Source organism: Saccostrea echinata, unplaced genomic scaffold (assembly GCF_033153115.1).
Source record: "Saccostrea echinata isolate AGI-Se365-2 ecotype Australia unplaced genomic scaffold, CSIRO_AGI_Sech_v1 ptg000049l, whole genome shotgun sequence".
NCBI classification, from domain to species: domain Eukaryota; kingdom Metazoa; phylum Mollusca; class Bivalvia; order Ostreida; family Ostreidae; genus Saccostrea; species Saccostrea echinata.
Genome location: NW_026889798.1, coordinates 2,451,634 through 2,479,532, shown reverse-complemented (window position 1 = coordinate 2,479,532; position 27,899 = coordinate 2,451,634). Strand labels below are relative to the sequence as shown.

The 27,899-nt window shown below is 34.1% G+C and overlaps 1 protein-coding gene and 1 long non-coding RNA gene across 3 annotated transcripts in view; one reads left to right on the top strand and one right to left on the bottom strand.

Moving 5' to 3' along the window:
• Positions 1 to 27,258, bottom strand: part of LOC133203270 (uncharacterized) — a 40,623-nt gene extending 13,365 nt beyond the window's left edge. The window contains exons 1-4 of the mRNA XM_061339086.1: positions 27,208 to 27,258; positions 23,226 to 23,699; positions 22,553 to 22,792; positions 9,933 to 10,418 (exon numbers count right to left, since the gene is read on the bottom strand). Of these exons, the coding sequence (XP_061195070.1) occupies positions 9,933 to 10,418; positions 22,553 to 22,792; positions 23,226 to 23,451 (952 nt within the window). The 5' untranslated portion in view covers positions 23,452 to 23,699; positions 27,208 to 27,258. The remainder of the gene's footprint in view (positions 1 to 9,932; positions 10,419 to 22,552; positions 22,793 to 23,225; positions 23,700 to 27,207) is intronic.
• On the top strand, positions 12,876 to 17,810 carry LOC133203287 (uncharacterized). Of its 2 annotated transcripts, XR_009723374.1 has the most exons (5): positions 12,876 to 13,261; positions 15,086 to 15,168; positions 15,246 to 15,705; positions 17,500 to 17,582; positions 17,660 to 17,810. It is a non-coding gene; the product is annotated as an uncharacterized LOC133203287 (long non-coding RNA). The 2 variants fall into 2 exon arrangements; XR_009723373.1 differs by lacking the exon at positions 12,876 to 13,261 and having other exon boundaries at positions 14,938 to 15,168.
• Positions 27,259 to 27,899: the final 641 nt, after the last annotated feature.

Here is a 27,899-nt window from a genome sequence, read left to right as displayed (position 1 = left end):
AATTATGGGAACATATAAATAATTACATGTTTATCATTCTGTTTGCATACAATAACAAGTCTAGTAGAAAAAAAAATTGTTCAAGGTTAGGTGTGTAATAAATTTGTAATATTAAAATACAGTTACGCATGTATGTCTCATTCTACATATTTTGGAGGCGCGTGTGAATGTGGGATTTTGTATTTCCAATATTTGGGGCGCTTTGTATATATACAGTTGCACATTATAAGGGCGTCGACAAAAGAACGTATATTAGAATACATACATGTACATTTAAGTTTCAAAAGTTCCATTACTAGTAGGAATTAATTAAGGTAATATAATTTGAATTTTATTTTAAATAAAACAGACAATTACCGCGATATCGAGAAATAAATTGTTTATAAAAATCATTATGCAACTTTCCTGTAATTCTGCGAATAAAATATTAAATGAAATACACTAGCGATTTGATCAAAGATATTATGAAATAATCTGAAAGATTCAACATATTTATCCACTCATGACTTAGTTTACAAAACGAATTTGGAATGGCCATTCTATGATTTGTTTTGTGTATGACTAGGTCGCTGGATCACACGCCGATTGATCCCCGGTGACCTCCTTTGCCACGCGCTATCGAGAGAGGTGTTACATAATTGTAAACACACAAGGTGAATGTAAAAGGCGTGAACTTAATGGCTGTGAATAGTCTATGCTTCAAAGTTTTGTTTTATTTTCTCACTATATTGTTTGTTTTTATATGATAAGAAGAAAAGTTATCTTTTTTTCCTTTTTTTTAGTAGACTGGTTTATTCGACTTTCAAAAAAAATGAAATAAAAGGAAAAGTTGTCAAAAAAAAACTTGGAAATAAAGCAAAAAACACTTCAAGAACCTAATTCTAAAGAATATTAGCATCTAATGTAGCCAGGTTTATTATTTATAGTAAGTTTATTTTAGTTACACGCATGAAGAGCTCTCGTTTACTTGCTGAATGAGAACATATACCTGTATATGGGTCAAGCTTCTGGCGCATTTAAAACACAAGACTCGAACAAAATAACATTTTCATGAGATCAATAAGATGTCAAAGAACAACTTTTTTAACGACAGCCATTTCGAAATATTTACCGTTTTTGAGTTATAAAGCAAAAACTTTAAAGGGCTTCAGATCCCTAATTTTAGGAGTCAGACCCTTTTTAGTGGTGTCAAATGAAAGGCCTTAAAATTGTGCACAACTTTTATTCTACATGTCTTATCAAAATATTTTTATTTTAAAAGATACGTAGGAACATATATGTGTAAATTTTCGCGCTTTTAGGCGTTCTAATTTTTGACCCCTATCTAGCTCCATTTTGAACACAGAAATCAAAAAACAAAAATATATGTGTACAACTTCAATGCTTCTTTTATTTAAATTCAGTAGAATTTCTACTCCAGCTTTTGTAGTCTCGGAACCTTTATCTGGAAATGAAGCCTCCTAAATTTTCATTTAAAGGGAGATAACCCAAAAGCGGAAGTGGATTTTTGACATGTTTGACAACATTCTGATAGAGTTTTGTAACGTTTATAAACCCTGCAAATTTGAGCAAAATCCGTTGAGAAATGAGCGAGATACGAGGCCTCAAAGTTAGCGTCTAGAAAGGAGAAGAAAAAAAAAAGAATAATAATCTTTACCATCAGAATCAGTAGAAGGTCTTACGTTGGAACGAAAGACCTTAAAAATCGGAGAGGGATACATTATTGCAGCTAGAATATCCTGTGTATTTAATGTTCACTTCCAGAAATGTCGTACATGTTAGACTGACTATTTCTCACACGAAGTTTGATATTCACTCAAAATCACACTTTAATGCATGTAGCAGATATAGAAACTTTAGGACGGAGGTATGTCACTGATTCTTTATATCAATATTAAGTTCATCAAATCTACTACGTGATACTAGAAAATAGTGAACAGCTGGTTTGACAACAAGTTTACTATATCTAAAAAAGGGAGTTTAAAGCTTATGATGTTGACATAAAGGATGTCGTTCCCTTTCTCACTGATATTCATTGATCTTCAATTTATTTACGTGCATAAACCTGAACAGTATGAAAGGAATGATGATGTTGAGGCATTATCTTGTACTTTAAACATGCTTACGTTTGAATTGTATGTATTCATGGCAAAAACATCGCATATATTTACTTAAAGAATTTTCTCCATCTTCATCTCATTCATTCACGATTTCAAAAATATTCATTATGGCTGTACGAACGGGGGGGGGGGGGGATGCCGAAATATAATATATTATTAAAGGCTTCTTATGGTGTGTTCTGTCAATAATCACATGTGTTGACCATCTTTGCATGTCTAGGAATTCTTGCTTGGTAGTGTTCCCAAATCCCCCCCCCCCCCATCCCCCCCAAAACAGGAAAATGTTTGGTTGTTCCCACCCAAACTGAATACTGATTCATTAGGGTCTGAACATTGAATTCTGAATATTGAATCTGAATGAACAAAAACGAGGATGTTGTTCAGGCAATTCCATTTTTTTTCTTTGTTTCGCGTCCTCCCTTAAATCAAAAAACCTATCTTTCTATCCGGGAAAACACACAAACTGAAAAGGGGAAAACACATCAACAATATAAAAATAATTGTAGAATTCCTCATCATCTTTTGATAACTACTAGTTATCAAAATTAAAGTTTTGGTACACAACTTTAAAAAAATGCAATGCCGATCTCAAAATAGTAAATTGTGTAGCAAATATTTGTATTCGTACATTTTTGGTATGTGTTTGATTACAAATTCATAACTTCAAAACCAATCCGTACACAGACGCTAAACATAGAAAACCAGAAGTCTCTGACGAGACTGTAGCTCGCTCTACTGGTTGTACTTATAAAGGAAGATAAAGTAGCACTTGAACTTGAAATTTTGCAACAGCAATAAATAATGATCCTTGGTTTAGTCTGTTTTTGTGGCAAGATTTATTGCAATCAGACTAAAGCTGTAGGAGGAGTAGCCTTTTAATCAATTTTACAGAAATTTTGATTTAAGTAATCATGGCAACTTCAACATTCAATAAAATAAAAAAAAAAAACAATAACGACAATTCTGCATCTCAGTGTAGTCGTCTTGTATGCTAAGTTATACTATACTATAAATCAGACAAAAATTGTAGGAGGAGTAGCGTTTTGAAAGTATTTCAAGAAAATTCCTATTTTTTAGAAACCATGGCAACAACGTTCCTTGAAATCAAAAACCGATACACAGAATTATGTATCTTACTGCCTCTGTGCCAAGTTATACTAAAATCAGATAAAAACTGTAGGAGGAGTAGCGTTTTGAAAGTTTTTCACAGAAATTTCTATTTTTAGTAACCATGGCAACACCGTTCACTGAAATAAAAAAAAGCGATTCACAGAATTATGTATCGTAGTGTAGTCTGCTTGTGTGCCAAGTTATATTGACATCAGACCAAAACTGTAGGAGGAGTAGCGTTTTGAATGTATTTCCCAACAAGAGGCCCAGGGGACACATCGCTCACCTGAGCACTATGGCTAGGAAAAAGCAGAAATCAGTTCAGTCTTGAAAGGTTGAAAAGTTTAAATAAACAAGAGGCCCAAGGGCCATATCGCTCACCTGAGCACTGTGGCTATGAAAAAAAAGGAAAAATCAGTTAAGTATTGAAAAGCTTAAATGCATAAGTGGTCTCAACCTACCCCTAAAAAGGGAGGGGGGGGGTTCATGATTTGAACAAACTTGAATCTACACTATCTGAGGATGCTTCCGTATAAATATGACAAACCGTGGCTTTGCTGTTCTTGAGTTTTTTAAAGATTTTTCCTATATATTCCTATGTAAAACTTTGATTGTTCATTGTGGCCCCACCCTACCCCTGGGGGTCATGATTTGAACAAACTTGAATCTACACCACCTCAGGATGCTTCCATATAAATATGACCAATCATAGCTTTGCTGTTCTTGAGAAGAAGATTTTTGAAGATTTTTCCTATATATTCCTATGTAAAACTTTGATCGTCCATTGTGGCCCCACCCACCCCCCGGGGGTCATAATTTGAACAAACTTGAATCTACACCACCTGAGGATGCTTCCACATAAATATGACCAATCATAGCTTTGCTGTTCTTGAGAAGAAGATTTTTGAAGATTTTTCCTATGTACACCTATGTTAAACATTGATCGTCCATTTTGGCCCCACTCTACCCCTGGAGGTCATGATTTGAACAAACTTGAATCTACACCACCTCAGGATGCTTCCATATAAATATGACCAATCATAGCTTTGCTGTTCTTGAGAAGAAGATTTTTGAAGATTTTTCCTATATATTCCTATGTAAAACTTTGATCGTCCATTGTGGCCCCACCCTACTCCCGGGGGTCATGATTTGTACAAACTTGAATTTACACCACCTGAGGATGTTTCCAAATAAATATGACCAATCATAGCTTTGCTGTTCTTGAGAAGAAGATTTTTGAAGATTTTTCCTATGTGTACCTATGTTAAACATTGATCGTCCATTTTGGCCCCACCCTACCCCCGGGGGTCATGATTTGAACAAACTTGAATCTTCACCACCTCAGGATGCTTCCATATAAATATGACCAATCATAGCTTTGCTGTTCTTGAGAAGAAGATTTTTGAAGATTTTTTCCTATATATTCCTATGTAAAACATTGATCGCCCATTGTGGCCCCACCCTATCCCCGGGGGTCATGATTTGAACAAACTTGAATCTACACTACCTGACAATAATTCCACATGAGTTTCATCTTTCCTGGCCCACTGGTTCTTGAGAAGAAGATTTTTCAATAATGCCATTAATTTTTTGCTATTTCGTAATTATCTCCCCTTGGAGGAGGGCGTGGCCCTTTATTTGAACAAATTTGAAACCCCTTCACCCAAGGATACTTTGTGCCAAGTTTGATTGAAATTGGCCCAGCAGTTCTGGAGAAGAAGATGAAAATGTGAAAAGTTTACGACAACAACGACGCTGACGACAGACAACGGACAAATTTTGATCAGAAAAGCTCACTTGAGCCTTCGGCTCAGGTGAGCTAAAAAGTGGTTCGGGGGGGGGGGGGGTGGGGGGTCATAAATTGAACAAATTTGAATCTACATTATCTGAGGATGCTTCCATTTAAATATGACCAATCATGGTTTTGCTGTTCTTGAGTAGGAGATTTTAAAAGATTTAACCTATGTATTCCTATGTAAAACTTTGATCGCCCATTGTGGCCCCACCCGACCCCCGGGGTTCATGATTTGAACAAACTTGAATCTACACCACCTGAGGATGCTTCCACATGAATATGACCAATCATAGCTTTGCTGTTCTTGAGAAGAAGATTTTTGAAGATTTTTCCTATGTACACCTATGTTAAACATTGATCGTCCATTTTGGCCCCACTCTACCCCTGGAGGTCATGATTTGAACAAACTTGAATCTACACCACCTCAGGATGCTTCCATATAAATATGACCAATCATAGCTTTGCTGTTCTTGAGAAGAAGATTTTTGAAGATTTTTCCTATATATTCCTATGTAAAACTTTGATCGTCCATTGTGGCCCCACCCTACTCCCGGGGGTCATGATTTGTACAAACTTGAATTTACACCACCTGAGGATGTTTCCAAATAAATATGACCAATCATAGCTTTGCTGTTCTTGAGAAGAAGATTTTTGAAGATTTTTCCTATGTGTACCTATGTTAAACATTGATCGTCCATTTTGGCCCCACCCTACCCCCGGGGGTCATGATTTGAACAAACTTGAATCTTCACCACCTCAGGATGCTTCCATATAAATATGACCAATCATAGCTTTGCTGTTCTTGAGAAGAAGATTTTTGAAGATTTTTTCCTATATATTCCTATGTAAAACTTTGATCGTCCATTGTGGCCCCACCCTATCCCCGGGGGTCATGATTTGAACAAACTTGAATCTACACTACCTGACAATAATTCCACATGAGTTTCATCTTTCCTGGCCCACTGGTTCTTGAGAAGAAGATTTTTCAATAATGCCATTAATTTTTTGCTATTTCGTAATTATCTCCCCTTGGAGGAGGGCGTGGCCCTTTATTTGAACAAATTTGAAACCCCTTCACCCAAGGATACTTTGTGCCAAGTTTGATTGAAATTGGCCCAGCAGTTCTGGAGAAGAAGATGAAAATGTGAAAAGTTTACGACAACAACGACGCTGACGACAGACAACGGACAAATTTTGATCAGAAAAGCTCACTTGAGCCTTCGGCTCAGGTGAGCTAAAAAGTGGTTCGGGGGGGGGGGGGTCATAAATTGAACAAATTTGAATCTACATTATCTGAGGATGCTTCCATTTAAATATGACCAATCATGGTTTTGCTGTTCTTGAGTAGGAGATTTTAAAAGATTTAACCTATGTATTCCTATGTAAAACTTTGATCGCCCATTGTGGCCCCACCCGACCCCCGGGGGTCATGATTTGAACAAACTTGAATCTACACTATCTGAGGATGCTACCATATAAATATGACCAATCATGGCTTTGCTGTTCTTGAGTAGAAGATTTTTAAAGATTTTTTCTATATATTCCCATGTAAAACTTTGATCGCCCATTGTGGCCCCACCCGATCCCCGGGGGTCATGGTTTGAACAAACTTGAATCTACACTATCTGAGGATGCTACCATATAAATATGACCAATCATGGCTTTGCTGTTCTTGAGAAGAAGATTTTTAAAGATTATGCCTATATATTCTTATGTAAAATTTTGATCGCCCATTGTGGCCCCATATGACCCCCGGGGGTCATGATTTGAACAAACTTGAATCTACACTATCTGAGGATGCTACCATATAAATATGACCAATCGTGGCTTTGCTGTTCTTGAGTGGAAGATTTTTAAAGATTTTTCCTATATATTCCCATGTAAAACTTTGATCGCCCATTGTGGCCCCACCCGACCCCCGGGGGTCATGATTTGAACAAACTTGAATCTACACTACCTGAGGATGCTACCATATAAATATGACCAATCATGGCTTTGCTGTTCTTGAGTAGAAGATTTTTAAAGATTATTCCTATATATTCATATGTTAACTTTGATCGCCCATTGTGGCCCCACCCGACCCCCGGGGGTCATGATTTGAACAAACTTGAACCTACACTACCTGAGGATGCTACCATATAAATATGACCAATCATGACTTTGCTGTTCTTGAGAAGAAGATTTTAAAAGATTTTTCCTATATATTCCTATGTAAACCTTTGATCGCCCATTGTGGCCCCACCCGACCCCCAGAGGTCATGATTTGAACAAACTTAAATCTACACTACCTGAGGATGCTTCCACCTAAGTTTCATATTTTCAAGCACAGTGGTTCTTGAGAAGAAGATGAAAATGTGAAAAGTTTACAACAACAACGACAACGACGACGACAGACAACGGACAAATTTTGATCAGAAAAGCTCACTGGAGCCTTTGGCTCAGGTGAGCTAAAAATCTCTATTTTTAGTAACCATGGCAACACCGTTCATTGAAATCAGAAACTGATAAACAGCATTATGTATCTTATTGTAGTCTACTTATGTGCCAAGTTATATTGAAATCAGACCAAAACTGTAGGAGGAGTAGTGTTTTGAAAAATTATTTACAGACGGACATACAGACAACTAGACGGACGGACGACGGACACATTACTATTGCATAAGCTCTTCTGGTCTCTGACCAGTGGAGCTAAAAACAAGGAAAGGCCTTATTTGGTTCCCTATATTTCTGTATCCGCTTTGAAATAGAGAGGAATAAGGGTATTTTATAAACCACATAAAGTGCTACCAAGAAAAATAAATAAATCGAAAATGGTAACGGACACTTGAATTATTAAAATTAATATATGTACATTAGGTATATTGAATATGAAGATTTAAGTCACTTTATACGCAGTACACTGTACTTTTGTATAATTTCTGACACACAAGACAAACCACTGTGTTAAATGGTACTGTATCCTGGGATGTAGCCGACTACTAGGATGACAGGTTTTTGCGGACAAACAGACAAACAGACGGACAGACAGGGCAAAAACTATATACCCCCGAATCTTCGATACGGGGGCATAAAAAACAAGTTGGTATCTAAAGGAAGGTTTTGTCACAAGGATAACACATGTGAAGAATGAAAGTCCTAGCATCAACTGTTATGGCCAAGGTTAAAGTTTTCCAAAAGTAGGTCAAAATCCGAGGTCAAGGTCAAAGGGTCAAAGTTGTTGGTATCCAAAGGAAGGTCTTGTCACAAGGATTACATATGTGAAATATGAAAGCCCTAGCACCAATTGTACAAAAAGTTATGGCCAAGGTAAGAGTTTTCAAAAAGTAGGTCAAACTCCGAGGTCAAGGTCAAAATGTCAAAATTGTAGGTATCCAAAAGAAGGTCTCGTGACAAGTATGAAAGCCCTAGCACCAGCTGCTGAAAAGTTATGGCCAAGGTTAAAGTTTTTTAAAAGTAGGTCAAACTCCAAGGTCAAGGTCAAAGGGTCAAAGTTATTGGAATCCAAATAAAGACCTTGTGAAAAGGATTACATATGTGAAGTATGAAAGCCTTAGTGCTAACTGTTGAAAAGTTAGGGTCAATGTTAAAGTTGGGTAAAATTTTGCAAAACTGGGTCAAACTCCAAGGTCAAGGACAAAAGGTCAAATATGGTGGTACAAAAAGAAAGGTCTTATCACAAGGAATACACATGTGAAATATGAAAACCATAGCTCCAACCAATCAAAAGTTATTTCTAGTATGCCCCGGTCTAGCCTGGTTCCGGCCACGCCTACCCATGACGTTCCGCACTACTTTGCAGAGCATTATGGGTTGGCCGAAACCAGACCAGCCCTGCAGTTCCCAGAATCAAGTGACTGCGCATGAACAGTTATTATCCTGAAATAAAGAAATTTGGGTTCGATTGATAAAGTATAAAGGCAGAAAAATGTCGAATAACCTCGCCCGGGTTTGCGTACCTAATTTTACCAACACTCGCAGCGAACACCCTGCCACCTAGCGTTATAATGCCGCATTAAATTCACACTACTTGTATTCGTCTTTGTTGAATGCGCTTCATGGTTTGCGTGACTGAATTTACATTTGTAATAGAGATGATCATAATTATTTATTAAAGAAACTGTATCAATTTAAAAGAAAGAAGAACGAATTTACAAGAATAAAGCAACATAGAAGTAAGGACAAAATGAAGAATGAAAAAAGTTCAAAGTGAAATGTAATAAAGACGAATATGAAAACAATAAAGTGACATATAGTTACAATAATAACAAAGAATAAAGAAGTAGGCAGAATAAGAATAAAAGCAAGATAAATAGACTTTTGGTGGTAATTCCCTTCCATATTCTACCTTAATCTCCACATGAAATAGGTATTTGTAGGAAAGGGTAAGAAGTCTTAATTAAGTTTCCTCAAGTGTGTCAGAGATGAAGCTTGATTTCCCATACATAATATTGAAAGGAGGTGTTGATTTGAAAGAAAGGTTCGTTTAACCTCATAAAGAACTTTTTTATATTTACAGTTATTTATTATAGCTAGTATTATATATTCTCTCTGGAGTTTGAAAAATATACAATACTAAAAATTAAAAAAATAACTTGTTGGAAAAAATTGTGATTATATTATTCTTTTTTCTGAGAATTCTGATATATACATTATGCAATTTAAGTTGATATGATTTTAAAATATATATATATATATATATATATATATATATATATATATATATATATATATATATATATATATATATATATATATATATATATATATATATATATATAAACTGTTTCAAAATAATTTAAATAATTTAGTTACACATTCTGTGTATAAATATGACATTGAATTATACTGATTGCTTGTACTCAAACATAGATGCATTACATTTGACATGATAGAGAAATGATACTCACAACGTTTACTGATACTGTCATAAATCAACACGTCAGACATGGTACAGTGTGTGATGATGTCCAACTGTAGTTTGTCTATGAAGAGCTCGTACATCTTCTCCGGCTCGTTTGGTATATACAGACATCTCTCTCCCTCACTCCTCTTATACCACCAGGACCTGCAGTACTCTGATATCACATCACGTGACGCCGTGGTCAGGAAAAACTCCAGATCACTGTCCTCCACCAAACACTCCGTCACAAAGGCGTACATGACGTCATGTCGGAAGTCGTCTGATATAAAGGTCATCACACGGTTATGTGTTTCTGTGATTCCATCAGGAGGATCCATAGAGTCATCATCAGTGATATCAGGAAAATATCTGTCTTTGATTTTGTCCCTTATGATTCTGTGTGATTGTTCATTGAGATTCAGTTGATATTTCTCAGTTAACAGTAAGCAGTACAGTAGACATCTGACTTCTGGTGAAAAGTTATGGTGTTTACCTGAAATTATGAAATTTAAACATTTAAAAAAACATTAAAAGGTTTAAAGTCATACATAAGCAAAATATTATTTACCTTTCATTCTATATCATCATACAATATCTTTATTTTTCAACTGAATATTAATGGCACTAGACTCAAGCACCTGTCATTTGTACTAATAACTGAAGACAAAACTTGTCGGTAACGGATGATCCATGCGGATTAGAGGAAGGGGGTATATAATTGATATATAGAGAATAAACCAACAAATAATCCTTCAACCCACCCAAACCAAAACCCGGATATAAGAATTCTCCGTAAAGTTGATAGGGAAAGATAACGGAGGATCGATTAAAACTGTCTTTTTGGATTTATATTTTATATTCAAATTTTACGAATTATATGTATAAGGTATACGTATAAACCTAAGACGGTTTATCAAAATCCCAAACCGATACACGGAATGATTCGAATCCGTAATTAGACTACCTTCATTACCTTGACCTCTCCCCTCCTATCCCTCCACATAGGGAGAAAATGGAGGGTGCTTATCGTATAGGTTTGCTAGACCTTTAAATTATTATAATTTATAAATGGCAGCAGAGTGTAATTGTCATTTGGAGAGTGCTCACTTTATACAGCTTTAACTAAAAGTTACTAGAAATTCTATTCATTTTTAATCTTGAGTGTATATTAGGCCAAAGAAAATAATAGTCTTGTTTCCTGCTACGAGCCTGAAAAAATTAGGGTAGGTAGGTAGGAATTTTTTTTTTAATTTTTTTCCGACTGCATTTTTGGGATATGAACTAATACAAGATCTAATTAAACATGTCACAGGTCAATATTGTCTTTTAAAATTATATTCATGTCTTTTGATGCATAACTCGAGTGGTATTTTATGAAAGTCCATATCTAAAACAGAGAATTTCATGAAATGCTTGTTTTGTGTTAACACGGAAACCGACTACAGTGACAGAACGATGAAATTCCGGGAATTCCCGACTTTTTCTCTTCCAAAACTCAAACAAAAACTTTAGGGTCGGGCGCAAAAAAAATAGGGTCTGTCGGGTAGCAGAAAACAGGGTTATTATTTTTTTTTGGCCTTATACACCTATTTACTGGCTATAAGGACAGTAGCACCTTTATCATTTCCAAAGCCAGCAATTATTTCCCAAGGCGCCGCCGATAAACATGATAGTGTCCCAATAGTCAGTAAGTAGGTGTTTTATTATACCGAAGCCGACTTTACTTGACGTGGGACGTCACGATCCGGATAAAAGCAAATGAGTTCTGAGATGAAAAGCGAGGGAAACGGAATGCTGCCGGTGAATAGTTTGATGACTACTTCACCATGGGCATATAGCACAAAAACTTTTCCACGGTGGGGTTAGTAGGTTTATTTGTCATATTATTATATAGAAACAAAAGATGTTTGTGAAACACTTATGTTCCCCTTCCCCAAATAATTGGAATTTTTCTAAGTCCAAGGGGCATAACTCTGTCCAAAATTGCTCATGATACCCAAAACAGAACTTGACCTAGATATTCTTATGATAAATCTGTATACAAAATTTCATTACAGTATGTGCAACCTCTGCGAAGAAAATGAACGGAATCTGTTTTTGGACCGACAGACAGCAGCAAATCAATACGCACTCCCTTCTTCGAAGCGGGCATAAAAATTTACAGAGGTATAATAAATTATTATAGGAACTGCAAGGATTTGAGGCTAATGAGTCAAATTCAACTAATACATATTGCATGTAGTTGAGGGTAACATTGAAAATATTCATCGGGATTCGCAGGAAAACCATTGTCAACCGAGGCACAGTTGTACGTAATAGTAATACATATTGGTTCTCAGTGATTCCAGAGAAGAAGCTGAAAATATTCAAATGTTAAAACAAGACGACGGACGAAAATATATAGTTCCTTAATTTGCAGAACTGAATAAAAAAAAATGTGATAATGTACATACGTATTAAACTGAGCCTCATACTTAATGATAAGGAGTATGTTCCCTTGCAAAAAAGCTTGGCAGATGTAATTTATCAATAAGATCAGCAGAATTATTTTATGTATTATAACACCAGTAATTTGTTTATACATATTTTGAAACAAATTGATTTGTTAATAGCGCCCCCCCCCCCCTTAGGAACAGACAGCTTATGCTCATATCTTCCATTGTGTACACATGTACATGTAGCATGTAAATTAAATGTATCGATTTTATACAATTTATGAATTCAGAGCCATTAATAGATATTTAGAAAAAGAAGACTTATTTTAGAAGTACATCCACCACTATTGTTTATTTTCAATACACAAAAATTCACAAATGAGGACGGAATCGGTATTCAGTAAAGTTCAAGGTCAAAGTGAAAGTAGAGTGGCAGTAAGGGAAAAACACCTACATAACCTTATACATGGGTGCAGACATTTTGGACACCCAAAGTTGTGCGGGGAGAAGAAAATGCTACACGGCACATGATTGGTCATTAAGAGAAAAGACTTGTTATGTATTTGACAAGTGAAATAAAGGTGATAAAAATCTCATATCAAGACTTAGGCTTCTTTGAGATATATAGGAGTTACAGGTAAAAGTTTGAAGGGAGGGGTGCACTTTGGTTAGAGATTTTCATTTGGTGCTGAACGCACCTAGTTGTAAAAAAATGGAATTTGAAAGTAAAAGTGCAACGGCACGGTATATTTTTTCTGGCATGTTTTGTTTTGCAAGATCTCGAACTTTCACGGCAAGAAAGTCATATACCCAAAATTGAATATATGAATCAGTGACAGGGGCTCAACTTTGTATGGAAGTCTATGGGAAAACATTTGGTGGTGTTTGTCCTATAGAGTAGGTATGTATTGCATAGGTAATCATTGATTACAGCCAGAAAATCAATCAATTCCTATATTTTAGGCATTGGGATTACACTTTGGTTAATATTTACTATCTGTATAGAAATCAGAGGGTTTGGGTAAACTGAGGCCCCAAATGGGGACTCCACATGGTGCAAAAATGCCAAAATTTTGCCCCTAGCTCTCACATTTGCAATGAATGTACATGTAAATATTTTTAATGAATATTTATGCTGAAATTTACTGGGAATGTTGTAAATAATACAATATTGATATTTATTGGCATCATTAATACACAAAATAGATGAATATCCCCCTCGCAGCTTGAGAAATACATTTAAATCCATGTGTTTTATGAGTGTAGACATTGGTATAGATTGACTAAACATCTTTCAAATTTGTATTAATCAGAGTTAATGGAATAATTCTTAACAATATTTGACTGTTTTGTTTACTAAATAGTTTACTTTCTTTTGACATAAGGGGCCTAATCCAGCTGCAAAGCAGATTTCAGTCATCTCATTAGTGCTGGTTTGAAATAAAAGTTGTGCTTTTGGTGTAACTGAGAGGTTACTGGTAGGATATTTTATTAAAATTACTGTACAATATATTGCAAAAGAAAATACATTGAAAATGGAAGAAATATGCAAAATTATAGGTGAAAAAAATGGTGAAATGTGTTTCTAAATATCCCTCCCCCTTGTCAGATCCCATCTTGATATGCTGTAGAAAAGGGGGGGGGGGTATATTTGTGCTCTAATGATACTAAAAAATGAAGGAAAAGAATTTTAATGTAGTAAATTTGAATAACAAGACTAATTCTTATCTGCAGTAATTTTTTTAAATTTCTTGAGCATTTTTTTTTTATTATTATTATCTGAGTAAATTCTATTAAAACATTATTATTTTTAAGCTATTACATAACAAATGCTTATAAAAAAAATTCAAAAGATGGTGTAAATAATAATTAATTATAATATAAATTACTACATGCATGTATCAGTATGTTTTAATAAAATAAAATGTATTTCAGCTATGCATCATCAAGAAGGAGAAGTTTAATGAACCCTCCCCTCTTACAATGAACAACATATGGACACTCCCAGGATGAACACTTTGCATTCATTAAGATTCCCAGGTATGGTTTTCTTAGCAAATCTAGTTAATCTCTTAATATTTAAGTTATTTAGAACTTTTCAAAGATTGTTAGAATATAAACTTCCTCAGAACTGCAGTTATTTAAGTATTTTGCTTACAATTGAATCCTGTATTCAGACAGACAACATGATTTATCTGCCCTTGGCATTTAATCAATTTAATAATTATGTAAATAATTAGAAATGATATGCAAATAAATATATTTGCCTTCCATGAGAATATACATATTTAATATTTATTACATGAAATTTCCTATAACAATGGCTAAAATGTAGGTCACCCCCTTCAGAATTACAAAATTTTTCAGTGAGGGTGTATTTGATTCTTTGATGCCAGCAACCCATTCCTGATATAATTTTTTTAAAATCTAATGTTCTTTTAAATCAAACATAATTCTCTTTCTTTTCATTGATTATTTAACCTACATTAGCTTTTCCTCTTTCCATAACTGAGCATTTTCTTACAAAAACCTGCTGATTTTTTTCATTTTTCATTTATACCGGGTACCTGATACCCTTAATGATTAACATGATCTATCTTAAGAGACTATGAGAGATAATAAGAAAAACAAGCAAAACATATGCTAGATTAATCATTTTATTTCAAAATTTTGGAAGAAAAGTGGAAAAATGCTTCAATTTATAGACGTTTTTTCTATTTCACAGGTATAGGTCTGATTGACTGGGGTGTGAAATGTAACAGCCAGTGGTGTACCTCAGCTAGGACTGTCAGTCCCAATATTCATGAGGTGAGATAACCAATGGATATGTGTTCTAAATGTACTAAATTGACCACTTTTTACAAGTGTTTTGTATATCTCTATAGGGAAAACACCTACATAACCTTATACATGGGTGCAGACATTTTGGACACCCAAAGTTGTGCGGGGAGAAGAAAATGCTACACGGCACATGATTGGTCATTAAGAGAAAAGACTTGTTATGTATTTGACAAGTGAAATAAAGGTGATAAAAATCTCATATCAAGACTTAGGCTTCTTTGAGATATATAGGAGTTACAGGTAAAAATTTGAAGGGAGGGGTGCACTTTGGTTAGAGATTTTCATTTGGTGCTGAACGCACCTAGTTGTAAAAAAATGGAATTTGAAAGTAAAAGTGCAACGGCACGGTATATTTTTTCTGGCATGTTTTGTTTTGCAAGATCTCGAATTTTCACGGCAAGAAAGTCATATACCCAAAATTGAATATATGAATCAGTGACAGGGGCTCAACTTTGTATGGAAGTCTATGGGAAAACATTTGGTGGTGTTTGTCCTATAGAGTAGGTATGTATTGCATTGGTAAACATTGATTACAGCCAGAAAATCAATCAATTCCTATATTTTAAGCATTGGGATTACACTTTGGTTAATATTTACTATCTGTATAGAAATCAGAGGGTTTGGGTAAACTGAGGCCCCAAATGGGGACTCCACATGGTGCAAAAATGCCAAAATTTTGCCCCTAGCTCTCACATTTGCAATGAATGTACATGTAAATATTTTTAATGAATATTTATGCTGAAATTTACTGGGAATGTTGTAAATAATACAATATTGATATTTATTGGCATCATTAATACACAAAATAGATGAATATCCCCCTCGCAGCTTGAGAAATACATTTAAATCCATGTGTTTTATGAGTGTAGACATTGGTATAGATTGACTAAACATCTTTCAAATTTGTATTAATCAGAGTTAATGGAATAATTCTTAACAATATTTGACTGTTTTGTTTACTAAATAGTTTACTTTCTTTTGACATAAGGGGCCTAATCCAGCTGCAAAGCAGATTTCAGTCATCTCATTAGTGCTGGTTTGAAATAAAAGTTGTGCTTTTGGTGTAACTGAGAGGTTACTGGTAGGATATTTTATTAAAATTACTGTACAATATATTGCAAAAGAAAATACATTGAAAATGGAAGAAATATGCAAAATTATAGGTGAAAAAAATGGTGAAATGTGTTTCTAAATATCCCTCCCCCTTGTCAGATCCCATCTTGATATGCTGTAGAAAAGGGGGGGGGGTATATTTGTGCTCTAATGATACAAAAAAATGAAGGAAAAGAATTTTAATGTAGTAAATTTGAATAACAAGACTAATTCTTATCTGCAGTAATTTTTTTAAATTTCTTGAGCATTTTTTTTTTATTATTATTATCTGAGTAAATTCTATTAAAACATTATTATTTTTAAGCTATTACATAACAAATGCTTATAAAAAAAAATTCAAAAGATGGTGTAAATAATAATTAATTATAATATAAATTACTACATGCATGTATCAGTATGTTTTAATAAAATAAAATGTATTTCAGCTATGCATCATCAAGAAGGAGAAGTTTAATGAACCCTCCCCTCTTACAATGAACAACATATGGACACTCCCAGGATGAACACTTTGCATTCATTAAGAGTTAATCTCTTAATATTTAAGTTATTTAGAACTTTTCAAAGATTGTTAGAATATAAACTTCCTCAGAACAGCAGTTATTTAAGTATTTTGCTTACAATTGAATCCTGTATTCAGACAGACAACATGATTTATCTGCCCTTGGCATTTAATCAATTTAATAATTATGTAAATAATTAGAAATGATATGCAAATAAATATATTTGCCTTCCATGAGAATATACATATTTAATATTTATTACATGAAATTTCCTATAACAATGGCTAAAATGTAGGTCACCCCCTTCAGAATTACAAAATTTTTCAGTGAGGGTGTATTTGATTCTTTGATGCCAGCAACCCATTCCTGATATAATTTTTTTAAAATCTAATGTTCTTTTAAATCAAACATAATTCTCTTTCTTTTCATTGATTATTTAACCTACATTAGCTTTTCCTCTTTCCATAACTGAGCATTTTCTTACAAAAACCTGCTGATTTTTTTCATTTTTCATTTATACCGGGTACCTGATACCCTTAATGATTAACATGATCTATCTTAAGAGACTATGAGAGATAATAAGAAAAACAAGCAAAACATATGCTAGATTAATCATTTTATTTCAAAATTTTGGAAGAAAAGTGGAAAAATGCTTCAATTTATAGACGTTTTTTCTATTTCACAGGTATAGGTCTGATTGACTGGGGTGTGAAATGTAACAGCCAGTGGTGTACCTCAGCTAGGACTGTCAGTCCCAATATTCATGAGGTGAGATAACCAATGGATATGTGTTCTAAATGTACTAAATTGACCACTTTTTACAAGTGTTTTGTATATCTCTATAGGGAAAACACCTACATAACCTTATACATGGGTGCAGACATTTTGGACACCCAAAGTTGTGCGGAGAAGAAAATGCTACACGGCACATGATTGGTCATTAAGAGAAAAGACTTGTTATGTATTTGACAAGTGAAATAAAGGTGATAAAAATCTCATATCAAGACTTAGGCTTCTTTGAGATATATAGGAGTTACAGGTAAAAATTTGAAGGGAGGGGTGCACTTTGGTTAGAGATTTTCATTTGGTGCTGAACGCACCTAGTTGTAAAAAAATGGAATTTGAAAGTAAAAGTGCAACGGCACGGTATATTTTTTCTGGCATGTTTTGTTTTGCAAGATCTCGAACTTTCACGGCAAGAAAGTCATATACCCAAAATTGAATATATGAATCAGTGACAGGGGCTCAACTTTGTATGGAAGTCTATGGGAAAACATTTGGTGCTGTTTGTCCTAAGTTATCGAAACTGCTTAGTGCTACCTAGTGCTGAGTCTTGCAGTATGTAGGTGATATGCACTTGTCATTTTATGAAAGAGGTAATGAAAAAAAAGGTTTCCATGCCTTATTACAATATTTGTAAATGAAAACTTTTATTTTCATGGAATAGAATTACATGAATGAGGACATAGTATACATGTGCATTCTTTCAAAGAAGTTGGTCAGATTACAGTTCTGTGGAAGTTAAGCAGTGTGTGCGTGAACATGCACACTAACATTTTTTATATTTAACATGTATTAACAGCATTACATGTATTTGTCTAATGTATAATTATTGTCAGTAAACATGCTTTTTACCTGTATTATTAATTTACATGTAATTTAACAATGTTGAGACTAATCAGTGCAAATTCATAATTTTCAATTGATATCAAATTATGGGCATAAAAGGAATGTGGTAGGATTGTGTGTGTTTGATGTCTGTCTGTGAATGTTTTAGGTGCTTTTGATGCTGATAAATTATTGCACCATTTTTTAAATTGATTTTTTTTAGGTTGATGGTGATACAGGACAACTTCCAGGTTCATGCAGGTGGTGTTTAAAGCTATCAGTCAGTAAAAACAAACTCATTTGAACACAACTTGAGTCTTCACATGTAAAATGATGGCAGTACTTTCAATATGTAAGTTGAATTTTCTAAAGCTTCTTTGTGTGTGTGTGTGTGGGGGGGGGGGGGTTGGAGGGGAGGGAGGTGGTGTTAAAGCTTAGAAAATGTAGATTTTAAATGAATATTTGAGCTATGAAAGTGAACCATCAAACTAATCTGTACATGTATGCTATATATTTTACAGCTAATATAATTTGAAAAGAATTTCAAAACAATATTTTACATTCATAGTGTTGTGTATGATAAAATATTAAGATTAAAAAATACTAGAGTTAAAATTTCTTTAATATTTGTCAGTCAAAACGAGCGACTTGTAAGGAAATTCAAAATTTTCAAAGTTCTCTTTCATTTTTCTACAAATTACAAAATGGTTACCATGGAAACAAAACATTTTCTGTAGACTATTTATTTGATCTGCTCATGCAAGTATTTTTATTATTTTATAGTTATAATGAATATTTTAGTTCTAATTTCATCTTTGATTAAAAGTACGGGAAAAGTAACACTACATGTGTAATAAGCAATCCATTATTATGATGTCATTATGACGTCATAGATGACTGAACTTGCATTGGCGTAAAAATTCCTTTGAAACAGATGAATGTACACAAGAATATATAGGCTTATAACGTTTTTATTCCTACACCAATTTTCTTGAATGATACATCAATGGACAGGAAATAATCAGTACTTTCTATTTTTACTACTTTCGGGGTATTTGTAAACTTAATTTTTTTGTCTATCATGGAGAAACAATGAATTCAAGGGTGAGGGATGATCAAATTTGTGCAAAAATGCATTGATTTTTTGAAATAAGAGAAATGGACCCATATGAGTGCTTGATTGTAATTTTGCTTGATGTATTTAAAGTCATGAAAGAGAATAAAAATGGTATAAGTACATTAATAGGCTAACCGATGACTTAAATGTGGGTGCAGTTGTGGCTAGATGAAAGCATTTTTAAAGGATTTTGCATATAGAACTGTGCATGCTGTAAAATCTTTATTAATGATTGAATTTTCCTGAAATTTGGCATAGTGTCACTACATAGACTGTAGTATGACTTATGATGTAAAATATTGTAAAATCCAGAAAATACTCTTTCATATTTGGGTACATACCTCTAATTATTTTTAGAATCGATAGGGGAAGAAAGTAGTGCAGAAAAAATTACAAGTTCCTTAATTTGCAGAACTGAATAAAAAAAAATGTGATAATGTATTAAACTGAGCCTCATACTTAATGATAAGGAGTATGTTCCCTTGCAAAAAAGATGTAATTCATCAATAAGATCAGCAGAATTATTTTATGTATTATAACACCAGTGAGAAGTCTGGAATTCCCCTACTTTCACTTTCATTTTCAGAGGTTAACGCAGACAGACGCAATTTGCCGGAAAACGAATCTGACATGCCACCTCGAGATTTTAACCAAGGAAAGACAACTTGATTTGCTTTCATTTTCATTATATAATATCACGCCATTTTGTTCTTTTTCCTGATTTTTTTTTTCTTGGTGGGTGACCACCCCCCTTAAGATAACCCTTCTCGTTCTGGCACTTTGCGCCTGGTGAAGTTTTTCGGCTCCACATTAGCCTACACATGAACAGAAAGGAATATAAGCCACTGTAGAGTATGGGAATTTTTGTAGCTTATATTTACAAGATTTGTTCTTAAAGAAATGTGGAAAAATTACCTTAGGCTGATATTTCATTTATACTTTTTTGTCCCATACTTTCACTAAAAATGGGGGATATTAATTTCGGTCTGTCTGTCCATCCGTCTGTCCCATCCGTCTTTCTGTAACACTTTTGTTTCCGCGCGATATATCTCGCGAAGCTTTTGAGCCCTTTTATGAAATTGTACACAACTCCCTATGGCCGAAGGAAGACCCCTATTGATTTTGAGGTCAAAAGGTCAAGGTCATAAATTCATAAATTCTGTCTGTTTTTTTTTTTACACTTTCATGTTAACACGATTTCTAGAGAAACCTTTGAGCTTTTGAAATTTTATACCAAAATTTCCTATGGCCTAAAGAAGACCCCTATTTATTTTGAGGTCAAAAGGTCAAAGGTCAAGGTCGTTAATTCATACATTCTGTGAGTGTGTGTAAGACTTTCATTTCCGTGCAATATCTCAAGAAGCTTTTGAGTTTATGCAATAAAATTTTATACCATATCTCCCTATGACTCCGCCCGCCCTTCTTGGAGTGTCTGCCCCCCCCCCCCCCCCCCCCCGGATCTGCGCATGCTCTTCTTTTTTCCTTAAGCCGGGGACACAGATTCTCTGAATTGGCTAGTTTTAATGAATTTGGATAGTGTTTCTAACAAATATTTTGTGAAGACAAAGCTTCATGTTATAAAGCATGTTTGAATGCTGGGATGTCGTTGTCCTACTTTTAAACATTTTTTTTTATTTTAGTAATTGTTTTCAAAAACTTTAACAAGAAAATTAATTATTTCCGAAATTGATATTTACATACTAAATACTGGTATTTTAATTTCTGTATCACGATACGTATTTCATAATCACATTCCGGTTTACGAAAATAATCGCTCATCCATAACACCCCCCCCCCCCCCTTTTAGGAGAAAAAATGGATCCCCGCGTTGTAGCAACCGTTAATGATAAAACGCCGCTTAATGATAGATATATCATTAAGCTTTGCAACTGCAACGCTTAAAATTGCAACGCTTAATGCCATAAATTATTGCATTAATAGTTGGCATTCTCAACCGCTAACGCTTTATCGGCGCTTAATGATAGAATTGAGAATGACAACTATTAATGCAATAATTTATGACATTAAGCGTTGCATTGCAATGCTTAATGATATTTCTAACATTATAAGCGGCGTTTTATTATTAGCGGCTGCTACACCGCATGTAATTGCAATCAACCGTCCCAAATTTTATCTGGTAAGTTATATTAAGTGCATGTGCACTTAAACATAAAAGCATTGCAACTATAGACAGGAACTCATTATCTATTTTAAAGTAGAACTACAGGCAGGTAGTATCAGGGGGGCAAGGGGAGGCCTGCCCCCCCCCCCCCCACTTTTTTCCACACATAACTTTTTCTAAGGAAAATGTACTTTGAAAGGCTGGTCCCCCCACTTTTTTCAATATAGACAAATAAAGATAATGTAGCAATATATGAAAAAGATTGGGACTGAAAGAAGTTCACCTACCCCCCCCCCCTCCCCTCATTATCCCCCCCCCCAGAATTAAGGATTTTCGAGTTTGGACAGGGTTTCAGATTGGACAAATTCTTTCCCTCCCCCCTTTTTTTCAGGTTAGTTGATTTTTTTTTCTCTGGCTGCCCATCCCCCACTTACAAAAATGATGCTACGTCACAGCTGGGGGAGTAAAATGTTAAGGAGGAATTCCATATTCATGAAAAACTTACTTAGAATGGTGGATATTTTGGGGAGGGGGGGGGGGCTCAGTGACCATATTTAAGCTTTTAGAGCTGTTCATTCTCATGAAACGTTATTGTGACCAAGGTAGCATGATCGATACATCTAGGGATATAGTCTACACTGAGCAAAATAACGTAAGGTTCCCTGTTTAGTGTACACTTTGTTTAATTATCGATGTCAGACACCTTAAATAAAGTTGGTCAGTATTTTGCAGAATAAGGTTTAGTTTCATGTTTAGAGTGCACTTTTTTGTTTTTATTTATCGAAGTCGTACGGCTAAAACTTATGTGTCTCCACTACTTCCCGTGAATACTGTAAAAAAAAAACCTAAAGGAAAATGAATAAAACATTTCAATTATATTAATTTTCTTACTTGGTTTTCTGTAAGCTTTGTTGTCAATGATGTAGATATCATTGTGTGGATGGAGGCCTATACAGGATCTCACGATGTCAGGTCTCGCCCAGTTTCTGTATCTCCAGAGCCATGTCACGTGATCTACACTGTCCTGTGATCTTCCTCTGTAATGTACAGCCTCCCCTACTCTTCTTAGATCCATTAGAAATTCTTCTCTTTTATCTTCACTCTCCTTCAGTATTTGGTTTGAAACATTCACTGTAGAAGAAGACAAAGACTGTCACAGTGTTAAATTTGTTATTTCAACAAAAATAAAATTAAAACGTATAGATATACATAAATTTATATCTAATCACCGTCCCTGATTTATGCACTGTTTACATATGTTTACATATTTGTATAGTTACTAGATTTCCTAGAGATCGATCACTGTTCATTGTCTTCTCCTTTTATTTTTTAATTAATTCACAATCGTTTAACATGTACATCTATCTACAGTTTGTAGCATGAGTCGCTGTGTACAAGCCTCATGAAGTAAATAAAATAGTCATCAATATCAAAGACATTATATCATGAAATTAGATTAATGCTTACCCTATCTTATTTATAAATATATTAATATTCAGTCAATCAATCATTTTAAGCATTCTCTGGAGTCTGAAAATAACTACATTTCTTTGCACTGACTTACATATCTGGTATATCTCATCATATATATACGTGTCCTCCATGGTGACGTGAGTCAGTATGTTCATCTGTAGACGGAGTATCAGTAAGTAATCACTGTAACCATCACTACAGACACACTTCTCTTTAGGTTTTCTGTTGTACATCTCTGATCTCAGGTACACACTGGCTGTGTCATAACTACTGTAATAGAATGGTATTAAATACTTTATTGATGCTATCCTATACATTGTCTCATCCTTTGTGTCCTCCGTTATCTTGTCCTGATCTTCCCAAAGATAATCACGTGACTTCAGTCTGTCCAGAGTCTGCTGTGCTTCCTCACTTGTTACAGGATTCTCTTTACCGTACACTTCCTGTCGTATCTCATTAAGCAAGTCCAGCCACTCTGTATCAGTGAAGTCAGGAGGACCGGAGTCAGAACACAGAAAACAAAATAACACGGACACCTCTTCATCAGTCAGTGTGGAGAACTGATCTAAAAAAAGAACGAATACATTAGGAGTAACCCTGTCAATGGGAAATGATACATAATATAGTTTAAAGACCCTGATTTTTTTTTTTTTCATTGAAATAACTATCATAATGTGAATACTTCGGGGGTTTTTCATGTTTACTTATAAACCGCCTAGTGTTCTTTACTTAGTATGAAAGCAGTGCTTTTACAATTAACACGGAATCGCCTTAAAAATTTTCAATCTGCTGATCGGAAAGCAGTGATTTTGTTTGTTTTTTAAACAACCACCCCCTCCTTTTGGATTGGAAAAAATTAGCGACATTTCCTCAAATTCGGAAAAATCATTTAATCAAAGTAACAACAACAGTTTTTGTTTAATTTTAACTTTGAATTTGATTTAAATTCATAAAATAATCATTTAAAAAAAAAAATGAACATCAATATTTTATTGAATGTGAACATGGCTTATATTAGTCACACCTTAAAGCTTCTATTTTCTTGGAATTGCTTTGTCTAATTTCATTAAAAAAACAGCATTTAGACTCATTATTTAGTAAACTGTCTTATATTTATAATCAAGTTTACAGTCTTTACTGTTTGTTTGTTTTCCCTGATTTTACTGAAACCTATGTGTTGTTCATTTCCTGATACTAGCCTGACCCTCTATGTAATAATGGCAGTCATACCAAATTCATTATGTCAACATGCAATATAACTTGTACCTGGAAACTATTTACTAATTCATTTAGGATATTATAAACTATTTATCTGCTTATATGGATATCTGCATTGATTTACACATTCATTTAAAAAATCGGCTGCATATGCATGGATTTGGAAAATAAAATTGAAGAATAAAAACGTATTTACTCTGTCAGCAAATTTCAGGCCCGTAGGAAGCAATTTCAGTGGGGGGGGGGGGGGGGGGGGGGCACAGCTATACATTTTTCAGTTGACAGTTGAGGGGGCCCTACCAAACAAAAATTTCCTGACAAGCAAAAAAAAAAACCTCATCAGACGTTTTTATTGAGGGGGCACAAGCATATAGTATCTATGTTTACTATAGTAATCTATATATCGGCAAAATTATTGGGGGGGCACAGCCCCCCCCCCGTGCCCCCCCCCCGGTTCCTACGGCCATGAATTTAGCGACTTTTGTTCAAAATTAAAACATAATTTCCGTATGACTGAAATTGGGGAAAATATACTAATAATTGGGGAAAAAATAGCTAATTTTTGTGAGGGGAAACAGCCGAATATCGATGGCATTTTGACCCAAAAAAATCACTGGAAAGGTGAACTACTATTATACAGAACAGATTAAATCTGAAAGTGTTTTGAAAAAAATATACATATAAATAAAGCTACATGTACGGACAAGCAAAATACTTTGGACTGTTTAGACTTCTATAAATCAGGATTTTATATATATATATATATATATATATATATATATATATATATATATATATATATATATATATATATATATATATATATATTTACTTTTGTGAATGGTTTAAAAGTAAATAATGCGAAATGTGGAAGGAAAACGGGTTGAATTAAAATATAGATATTTTTTTGAATAAGATATTTTAATATTTCAGAGTCAATGCATTTTTATTTATCTTAATTCTTGTTAATTCTTTTTAAAACGATGATACGTGCCTGGATATATTTTCATATAGATAATGGTGTGCATATTCGAAAAGAGTATTTCTGAAATATTTCTTATGCACGCAAAGTGCTTAATCTTGGAATTTATGTCTGATAATGAAGGAAGAAAATACCCGGAAACCATTTTTTACAATATTCTGTATAAATTTAAGACTTTGAATATTACTCTTTATCCTCGAAATAAATAGTGGACTTGTTTATTTATAGACAGTATCTAAGTGAATTTGGAAACCATTTCATACTACATGTATATTTGAATTTTTGACCTTGATCTCTCATCTTCTGGCCTCAAAATCAATGGGGTTTTTCTAAAACTTGTGACCTTGACCTTTCATCATTAGTCTCAAAATCAATAGGTATCTCTCTCAATTTAGAGTGATCAAGTCCTCACTTTAAGTTTCGCTGAAATGTGAAAAAGATCTATAGTAATGATCTGGAAATCACGTTATGCAATACAACGTAGATGGGTTTCTGTCCTTTTTTTCCTTTGATCTTAAAAAAAAAAAATAAATAAATAAAGGACAAGGTATGGTAATGGCGGAATCTGGCCCCTTTTTTGATGTAAAAATCAGAACAGTTAAAACTGAGATAGTTTGTAGTTAAGAAATTGAAATTATGCTTGTTTTAAAACCAGCACTAATTTTGATTCAAAGCTTACACAGAGGCCACAAGGGGGCAGAAGTTGAGAAGTTGGACATTTTTCCGAATTTCCTCAATTCTGATGGAATTTCGTCAAATTTGAAATACTTTGCACTTCGGTAAACATAGAGCGCACGCTTGCCTATCTGAGATTTTTATACACAAAAAGCATCTGATACTAGTGCATGAAATATTTATACTTCATAGATAGGCAATCTTGTGCTCCATGTTTTATCTGAAACAAAATGTGTTGTAAAATCGATGAAAAATTGCATAAAATTAGAAAATTCGGAAATTGACATATTTTCTGACCTTCCTGTGACCTCTGTGTATCCCATAACTTAGAACCAAAATTCATTTTGTGGCAGGGCTGACAACAGATTTTTATTAATAAACTGTTGCATCATTCTAAAAAGACACTGCAAACCAGGAGCCAAAAAGGGGTCTTAGCCTATCTTGTCCTTTATTTTAGTCAAATGTTGTAACATAATTTTTGATGCAAAAGCCGAAAGATTTTTTTTTGGAAATATAATCCGGAAACTAAACAGTTACAGAAAGACATACAAATGGACGGATAAACGGACAGGTCCAAATCAATATTCCCTGCATTTAGCTTACAGAGGAACAAAAATGTTTTTCCTACGTAAAGCTTAATTAAAAAATAGATAGAGATGTCGTTTATATGACATCATGGAAGGGAGTATTTCCTGGATTCTTAAATCAATAAAAAGACCTTGACCCTATCCGAAAAATATCCTGTGACGTATACATGTGTATATGTTTTTGAATAACGCCATGAATTCGAGATACTGCTAAAGCATTGCATGTACATATATGTAATATGCATTCTTTAAAATAATGTTTGTTTGTCCTCTCCGAAAGCAGATTAAAAAAATAATAATAAACGGGTCGGCGGGTACATGTAGGTTGGAAGAAAAAAAATTCCCAGAAAAATTTCAACATCAATGCAGAATTTTCAAAATCTATTAAAATTGAGGGTACTTATAAAACTTTAAATAGTTCTTGACAGGATAAGAAAATTCCAGAATGAATTTTAAAAAAAGTTTCCTGGAGGTTTAAAAAAAAGTTTCGAGTCGGGCCACTTTTAGCCAGTCGGAAAGGGCTAACAAACAGTTTTTTTAAAGATGGCCTTGATAGTCATTGTTAACCTTCACAAATGTATTTTTTTTTCTTTTTTTAGATAAATGCTCACCTGATATCTTTGTCTTCCACACGTTGTAATTGCCCACGAAGGGTGAATCTACAAGAGAAAAAAAAATCGGAATAAATGAAATAGATATCAAAAAGACATAACATAATATAATATTTATTTAAAGACGAGTAAGACAACAAGAAACATTAGCTCTGAAGAGCTATTTTCCGACTACTACATGTAACAAGTTTATATGTAACATAAATATACGAAAACAATTTTGCATGTCACACGACAGTTCCAATTCGCGACTCATTTTTAATCACTTATTTTCTTGAATAAACATGATTACTTTAACCTTGTATATTCACATAATTATTATTTCAAACATTTAAGTCATAGGTATGTACTTTATAAATATAAAGGCTCTAAATTTTCAAAAAGTTCTAGAGTTTAGTTTCATAATAAATCAAAGTACCTGTACTTACTATAGTTAACTATACTAAACTATAGTTAACTATTGTTAGTAAATTTTTGTTAGGGTACCTATGTAGTAGACCATAATCAAAGACAGGGCTTTAGTGAGTAATGTTACAAATATAACCATATCCTTTCATAAATACCATATTTGTGCACTATCCCCCTAAATAAGTAGACAACATATCCTGAAAAGATTCTGCTTTTTAAAAAACAGACATGTTGGATGGCAGGCGCAGATCAAGGATTTTTTTTCCGAGGGAAAGGGGGGGGGG